The 8726-nt window shown below is 41.6% G+C and overlaps 1 protein-coding gene across 2 annotated transcripts in view; it reads left to right on the top strand.

Moving 5' to 3' along the window:
• The first annotated feature begins 1131 nt into the window (after positions 1–1131).
• Positions 1132–8726, top strand: part of GOPC (golgi associated PDZ and coiled-coil motif containing) — a 55014-nt gene continuing 47419 nt past the window's right edge. Inside the window, exon 1 of one of the 2 annotated variants that reach the window (XM_019668298.1) lies at positions 1132–1649. In XM_019668298.1, the coding sequence (XP_019523843.1) occupies positions 1362–1649 (288 nt within the window). In that variant the 5' untranslated portion in view covers positions 1132–1361. The remainder of the gene's footprint in view (positions 1650–8726) is intronic. The other variant, XM_019668297.1, reaches the window with a different exon arrangement.

The raw sequence follows: 8726 nt of genomic DNA, 5'->3' as shown, positions 1-8726 counted from the left end.
GTCCCATAAACAGATCACAGAAGAGTCTGTTGCCTGCCAGTAATTTTCCCCTAGGCAATGGCGAGGCAGTTCCTACACTATTCAGATTGCTTTTTCTTTCGTTTTCCAAGACTGGGCTCCTCTTAAAGTGGAAGAGAGTTGAAAGTGAGTAGGCGGAATAGTAAAGGACAGTTGCTAAACACTCTCAAAGATACTGCAAAATTCAAACTAAAGTTGTAGCTATGAGGGTTAGATTCACTAGCCTCTGAGCTCTGCTTAAGTGTCATGTGTCTTTCAATTTTGTATCCCCAATGCCTCAACAGGGCTCAGCATTTAATGTATTTATAAACGTACAGCTTGTCATAATTTTGTTTTTCTGAAATGTCATGAGTGTGAAAACTGTACCAGTTTTTGAAATAAATACACCTTTTTAAGTAGTTTCTGGAAATGACCTGTGGTGTAATAAGGAATACCAAATGCCAAGCACTGAAGCTAGGCATTTTACCTTATTACTGAGTGAAGTAAATTTTAGAAACTGAGGCTTCAAGATTAGAGAATACAACTAAGATGGAACATCTGATATATGACAGGGTTTAAGACTTCAACCCAAGCTTGCCTGACTCTTAATCACGAGACAAAAGTCTCGTATTAATTCAGCAAAGCCTGGTCAACCGCTATCCTTCAATGTGCAGTGTCCACAATGAATTTAGGGCCTGGTTTACCAAGATGAGCCAGTGTGTCCACCCACCCCACCCTAAACAGGAACTGGGATGCCAAAGGTAAAACGTGGCCTGTGCGCAAGCTCACACCGCCCATCCTCACTCTTCCTTCCCTGCTGACAGGACGTCACCGCCGCAACTTTCCCGGACAACTTTAGAACGGCTCCCACCCACTGTGGAGTCAAACGGGCGGAAGTCGTTCCTCTCTGCGACGTGGATGCCCTTCTCCTCCTCTGGCCTTTCCAACTTGGAAGGCGACCCCATGCGCCTCCGTCTCTCCCGCATTCAAACTGAAGTTTGCCAGTTGTCAATATGGCCGCTGACAGGCCGGTCCCCTGCAGAGGCTTTTCATAGGCCAAGGTCGCATCTTAGCCCCGCCCACTACGTCCCTCCAGGTTGCGCCCGCCTCAGTCTTCGCTACGCATGCGCAGCTGGCGCTGACCGGGAGGTGGGACGGCTGGATTCTTCCGTGTGCCACGGTCTCTTTTTCGGGCTTGCCGCTCCTGCCTCTCCGGGGCTGCATTGCCAGCGTTAGCTGCGCGAGGGGAAGGGACGGGACAGACGGAGCGTGCGTGCACGGTGATCCTGACAGTCCCAGCAGTTCCTCTCGCGCGGGGTGGGCGGTGGGGGTCAGCAGCAGTCGGGGTGGCTCTAGACGGCGCCATGTCGGCGGGCGGCCCGTGCCCGGCAGGAGCCGGAGGGGGCCCAGGGAGCGCCTCTTGCGCCGTGGGGGTCTCTCCGGGTGGGGTATCCATGTTCCGGTGGCTGGAGGTGCTGGAGAAGGAGTTCGACAAGGCCTTCGTAGATGTGGATCTGCTGCTAGGCGAGATCGATCCGGACCAGGCGGACATCACTTATGAGGGGAGACAGAAGATGACCAGCCTGAGCTCTTGTTTTGCGCAGCTTTGCCACAAAGCCCAAACTGTGTCCCAAATCAACCACAAGCTAGAGGTGAGCTTTGGGCGCTGGAGGGGGTGGCATTCAACCCCAGCCATCAGGTCCCACTTAACGCGTCAGTGAAACGACCCCAGAAAACTGCCCACTGGAGCACCTGGGCCTTCAAATGTGACGGGGAGTGCGCGTGTACATGTGTGAAGGAAAGGAGTGAGGTGAGGTTGGAGTAGAAAAGGGGTGTAGATTGACAGTGGGTCTCCCTGGGTCCTGTCATCTGCCTTACTACTAACTATCTCCGTGAGGAGGCAACAGGAACTAATTACACCAGCCAACATATTACATTAAGCTAAGATTTAAGCTCAAAGATTCTGTCTAAGAATACTTTGGCCCACTTGGATTTTTAGATATACTTTCATTTTGATAAACCAGCTTTGTATATCCAGACAGATACCGTCCTGATTATTTTTAACAATTTCAGATCAACGTCTGTTGTTGCACACAGACATACTATTCCCTGCATGCATGAACTATTTAGGGGAATTTGATAAAAGCTCTTAGGAAAATTTAGTTGGATAAACACAATAGTATCAATGTCCTTCTCGGTTTACAGTCCTTAAATTACATGCGATACCACTGGAGCTCCCTACAATTATTCAAATGACTTCTAACATTGAAATTTTGTTTGTACTTTACTATATTTCCCAAAGTCAGGTTTTATTTTTGGAAGTGTGTTAACAATGATCATTTGCTTTAGTCTCTAATCTTGGTTGTGGGTGTGGGTGGAGTGATGGGTACAAAAAACAAAAACAAGAAATCTACCCCATTGTGCAGAAAATTAAATTAGCATATTACAACATTTAGAAATCATAGATTCACATTGCATAAAGAGCATTTTCTAACAATGTTATTTTAAGTGTGAGAATGGGGCTTTCATTTTAAAGTAGATAAAAATAGAATAATCAGTGGTGTGCAGAGCTCTTTGAACATTAGGTTTCCAAAGAAATCATCATTGCTATCAGTTTTAATAAGAGAGTGCCCAGTGGATCTATATCAATATAAACATCAGATATGCATCCTCCCCTTTCTTAGCCACTAGCATTCTTTCTCTTTCCTGTTAGCCATGAAAAAGTTGGTATCATTTTTGATTAGCATAAAATTACATATCAGAAATTTTGTGACTCTTCTCCACTGAAAGGACTGTTAATTTTTTTCCATCTGTTTTGAAAAGGTTGGAATGAAAGTACTAACATGAGGCTAATCAATTTTTCTTCTAGGTATATGAAAATGTCTCTTGATTTCTTGATTAGTGGTAATTTCTATAAGATAGTTATTTTTACAGGTTATAAAATTACATTTGATGGTTTTTATTAATAGTACGTTAGCTTTAAATAACAGCAAGAGTAGGTTTTGCCACATGAGAACTTTTATATCATTTACAGCTGAAAGTATCTACTGAGGATAAACAGCTTTTAAAAAATGAAACAATATCTAATTCAATTTTTAAATGACTTAAGGAAACTTTAACAGTGATATTTTGATGTAAGATATAAAATCTAATTTTGGGAAAAGGATCGTTCTCTGAGTAGGAGGTGGTGCTCAGTTTCTTTCATCTTTAATATTTTAGATGAGGGTTCAGAGCTATAATAAATTATACATGTTCTTTTTTTCAGAAATTATAATTACGTATTCTGACTCCATGTCCTGACTTAGGAGGTAGCGTTATTTCTCAAAATAAGAAATGCTAGCCTATCATAATGTGAGCATATATTTTTTAACATGCTCGAAACCCTTCATATGTCTTAGAAAATGGGGGAGGGAGAGGCTAAACTTGATTTTTTTGCTTGTGTGTTTTTTCAATTACAGTTGCTCATCTGTTTGTGGGGTTAACCTACATTTTGTGGTTTCTACAGTTTTCATGAAATTACATATAAGAAATTTTGTGATTCTTCTCCACTGAAAGGACAGTTGTGTATTGCTGAGGAGAGCTTCATTGTCAGTAGTGCCTTTTCAAAGTAGATGTGCTGTTATATCATCTGCAGAATTTCAGAGGTTGCTCCATATACTGTTATCAATCTTCTGAGATTTTGAAATCTTAGAAACACATGTCCATACTTTCTTTCCCTATTTTATTTCTTAGTAAGTAGATTGAATTAGTTCTAGTGTTTTAAAGATTTGGACATTAAGGCATACTATTTAAGGCCACTTATGGTTTGATATAACAAATGTGCACCAAAGTTCTGTGGTTTTAGTGATTAATACCTTAAACCACATTACCATAATAAAATATTTTTGTAATCAAGTCTCAAATATCTCCAATATGGATAACTTACATTTAAATTGGTCTTGAGTGTTCTTCCAGTTTGCCCCTTCTTCTGCCCAGTTATTGTGTCTTTAGGTAACACCATGTTTAATATTAATATAGTAGTTAGGGAAGCAATTTTGCTGCAAAAAAAAAAAATCATAGGTTGCATTTTAAAATTAAATGTAAATTGACATAAGTTATATTTGGTGAGAGGGATATCTGTAAGAGAATGGGGAGGGCAACAAATATGAGAATATTTAGAGGTAGTGCTATTTCAGATTACTCACATCTCACACTTCCCACCTATTTGAGAATTCCTGCTGTGGTGAGCCACTTGGTGACAGCTGTGTGGGAGTAATTGGTACTGATTGGGATCTAGCAGTAGTAATAGTAGTAGTAGCAGTAGTAGGTGTACTGGAGTAGAACAAAGGTTGAGAACTGATACTTTAAAAAACTCATCTCTGCCTTGAAACACAGTTTTCTGCCTATTCACCCCTGCTTTAAAATAACAGCAAAACAGTACATCTTCTATCACATCCTCCTTTCCCTCAGCAATTGCTAAATCAGCGTCTCCTTTTAAAGTGATGACTGTTCACAACTATCAGTGGGGAAACTTTTAACTTTGGTCTGGAGTGTGGACGGAAAAGGGGCCACATGTTAAACCTTACAAGCCAGGAGACTGAAAATAACCACAGAGGATGGCATGACCATAGAAATTCCTAACAAAGGTGGGCCATGGCGGGAAGTCACATCCTTGGCCTGTAGCTTCCTTGACAAAGGTCAATCTTTGCCTTAAGCCTGCCTGTCATCTTTTTGCATCTGAGATAACATACCTTTACAGTATCAGAGTAATCTCTTTTTCCAGACCCCCAGGCGGCACAACCCACCAGAGCAGGAATCTACAAAGTCCCTCATTGTTATCTTGTTCCCCAAATACTATCTCTATGTGCTGTAAAATGCTATTAACTATCCTTTACCCACCAGTGTAAAAGAAGTACATGTCTCTCCATTTTACTTTTTATCCAATCACAGAGATTTCCCTGCTTTGCTTTCTCCCACCCACTTAATCTACAACCAATGGATTTCATGTAATCCTCTTCCTTTGATTCTAATGTATAAACTAAGTTGCCCAACGGCCATTTTCCAGAGCATTTTCTCAATCCGTTGAGACTTTGCTTCCCAGCAATTGTCGGCAGTTTGGCTCAAATAAACTCTTACAAACTTTCTCTTAGACTGGATGTTTTTCATTGACAAGGGCCATGTTGATAAGGAACTAATGATATACTATCCCTTTACTGCTTTAAAACTGTCTTGTTTTTAAAAAGCAGTGAGGCTATTTTGCAGCATTGAACTTAAAAGTTTAATATTGATCCAGTATGTATGTATTGAGCACTAATTATGCCAGATGCTGTGTTGGGTACTTGGGATACAATGGAGAGCAAAGACAGACATAGTTATTGCTGTTATGGAGCGTGGATTATACTGGGGGGATCTGTTGACAGAATTATCACATATATGTGAATTGCCAATTTTGATGAGTGCTATGAAAAGTACATAGAGTAATGAGAGCTTATTCTGAGGGATCAGGGAAGGCTTTGTCAAGGAACTGACCACTGAGTTAAGACAGAAAGGATGGGTAGGAATGAATTAATTAGGCCAAGAGGAATAGGAATATTATTTAACATTCCACTAGAGAGACAGGAAGTGGAAAGCACCTGTGAGGGGCGAGAGCACAATGCGTTTCCAAAACTGAAAGAGCAGAGGGCAAAACAAGTGCCACCCAAGTTAAGTCTGAACAGGTAGGTCGGGACCATGTCCACATGATTTTTTAGGCAATACAGTAGATTTGGGGCTTTATCATAATGATGGGAAATGTTTTAAACTAGACGGTAGCCTCTGGTATGAGGTTCAAATACCTCACTCTGTCTGTGGTGAGGAGAGAGTTTGGGAGAACGACAAGAATGAATGCAGAAAATCATTGAGGAGGTTCTTCTGATCCGGGTGAGATGATAGTGCAGAGTAGGAGATAGTGCAGGTAGTGTTCAGAATCAGAGAGACTTGAGAGGTAAAAATAAACAAATCCTGGGCCGGCCCAGTGGCTCAGTTGGTTAAGAGCTCAAGCTCTGAGCAACAGTCGCAGGTTCAATTCCCACATGGGCCAGTGAGCTGTGCCCGAGCTGAGCTGCTGCTGAGCTGGTGAGAGCGCGTGCTCTTAGCAGCAAGGTTGCCGGTTCGACACCCCTATGGGATGGTGGACTGCGCTCCACCCCTGTCCCCCCCACACACATAAGATTGAACACAGCACCTTGAGCTGAGTCCCACTTGGTGCCCCCCCCCTTCCCTCAACTAGATTGAAAGTGGCGACTGGACTTGGAGCTGAGCTGCGCCCTCCACAACTAAGACTGAAGGACAACAACTTGACTTGGAGCTGATAGGTCCTGGAAAAGCACAATTCTCCAATAATCTTAAATTTTAAATAATCTCAAAAACCCCCCACAAATCTAGGGATGGATTGGAGCGAAGGGATGAGGGAATTCAGAATGACTCCAAGATGTGAGTTGGCTGGATGGATAGATGGATGTGAGATATTATTGGCAATAACTATATTGCTAACCTTCTTGATCAGTTACTACAGGACAGGCTCTGTCTTAAGTCTTTTACATACACTGACTCATCTAATTCTCAGAACAGTCCTGTGGGGTAGGTTTAATATTGTTATTCCCATTTTACTGGGATTAAGTAAGGGGCCTGAGACTACAGAACTAGAGAAATCAGTCTTCCAAAAACACATGTATTCAGGTCTGGTGGGAAAAGGGGGAGGTAGAGACAAAAGCAGGCAGAAAGAGTGAAAGAGTGAGTGTGACTGGACAGATAGCTGGGGGGGGGGGGGGAGAGAGGGTGGCGTTCAAAGGGGGGAGGTATTGTTTTCATTTTCTTTTTAAATGAAAAAATGAACATGTTCATAAGTGAATGAGAAGTGTTTAATTCAGGGGAGAGCTGAATATTCTAGAGAAAGAGAGAGACAATTGGCATTAGTAAGGTTTCTGAATGAAGATGAGATTCAAAATACATATAGAGAGAATGGCCTTGTATTGAGAGGACAGATGTACTTACTTACAGGGAAAGGAGAGATGATGAGAACAGAAAGTGGGAGGTTCAGGGAGTTTCTGCGATGGCTTCTTTATTCTCTAAAATAGGAGTCCAGGACAACTGCTAAAAGTAGGTGAAAGTAGGAACTTGAAAAAAAAAAAAAGATGTGAGATAGTTATGAAAGAGTGGGAGAGCCATTTGTCTGGAGAAATGGAAGGACTGCCAGGCAATGTTGAGGACTTACTTGGAGTTAGTTATAAACTCGTAGCAAAGCCGGTCTGCCTTGTTGTGTAACTCTATCCAGCAGTACTTACTTGTTTTGTAAGTATTGCTTGTGTGATGAGAGTAATAATTGAGTTCATCCAGTGCTGTAGCAAGAAGTTGGCTATATAGATAAGAGTGCCGTTGCAATAAAAATGATAGTGGAGAAAAGGAGATGGTCTTCAATTAAAGAAGTAAAAACAGGATTCGGAAATTAGATGCAGAAGATGAGGAAGGTGAAGGTGAAGGATCACACCACATTTCTTTTGGGGAAATGTACTGGTTGATGCCTGTAGTGGGTTGAATAGTTCCCCCAAAGTTTATGTCCACTCAGAACCTCAGAATGTGACCTCACTGGAAATAGGGTCTTTGTAGATGGAATTAATGTAAGGATGGAGGTAAGATCATTGCAGATGAGATTGGACCTGAGTCCAATAAGAGTGTCCCGATAGGAGACATTTAGAAGACATACAGAGATGCAGAGAAAAGTCAATGTGAAGATGGAATCAGAGTTGGGAGTGACATGTCTAGAAGCCAAGAAATGCCAAGGATTGCTGGCCACCACTAAAAGCTAGGAGACAGACATGGGACAGTTTCTCCTTCAGGGTCTCCAGAAGGAAGCAACTCTGCCAGCACCTTGATTTTGGCCTCCTGAACTGTGAGAGAATAAATTTTTGTTCTTTTAAGCCACCAAGTTTGTGGTAATTTGTGATGACAGCCCTAGAAGACTTAACACCATTCACTGCAATAAGGAATCCAGGAGAAGGAGCAAGTCTGACAGGAAAGACAAGTTGAGTTTAGGAGATTGTGTGTAGTTACGGTCCCTGTCCTTTCTTGTATATTCCTAGCGTAGTCTCCCAATTGCTTCCTGCCCTCTCCAGACCATCTTTTAGTTATCAAAATCATTGTGAAAATGTTTTGTTTTAATGGTTCATGTCAACAAAAAGAGGCAACTCTGATTCTATCACTCTTTTTACACCTCCCTATTACTTATTGGTTAAAATATAAACTGTAACATGGTGATCAGTGTTCAGTCTGTGTCCTTATTTTTTGTCACCCCTTCTTAGCTGCTTTTGCCTCAATAAAATTGGTCTATTTGCAGTTCTGTAAATAGGCCTTGCTCTTTCGTGGCTTCTCTACTGTGGCATAGGCTGTTGTGTATAATGCCTTCTCTGTTCCCTTTGTGCACAGTATCACACAGCTTCCCAACACTTAAAAGATTTTTCTGATGAGAAAAGTATTAACAAATGTGATTTTTTTTAATATTGTATAATCAGATGTGCCAACGTTTGAAAGATCTGCATAACTCAGTGAACCAGTATTTTCAAAATGACCATGCATGATGTTAAAATCATGCCTGGGTAAAATATCCAAAGACTACACAGACCACTGTATTTTAATGCAACAGTGTATGAAAAGTTCATTGAGAGTGTTTCAGACTACAATTCTTTTTTTTTTTTTTTAGTTGGGGAATTGGGGGA

Source organism: Hipposideros armiger, unplaced genomic scaffold, assembly GCF_001890085.2.
Source record: "Hipposideros armiger isolate ML-2016 unplaced genomic scaffold, ASM189008v1 scaffold_523, whole genome shotgun sequence".
Taxonomy (NCBI): domain Eukaryota; kingdom Metazoa; phylum Chordata; class Mammalia; order Chiroptera; family Hipposideridae; genus Hipposideros; species Hipposideros armiger.
This window is presented reverse-complemented; position numbering and strand designations above follow the sequence as displayed.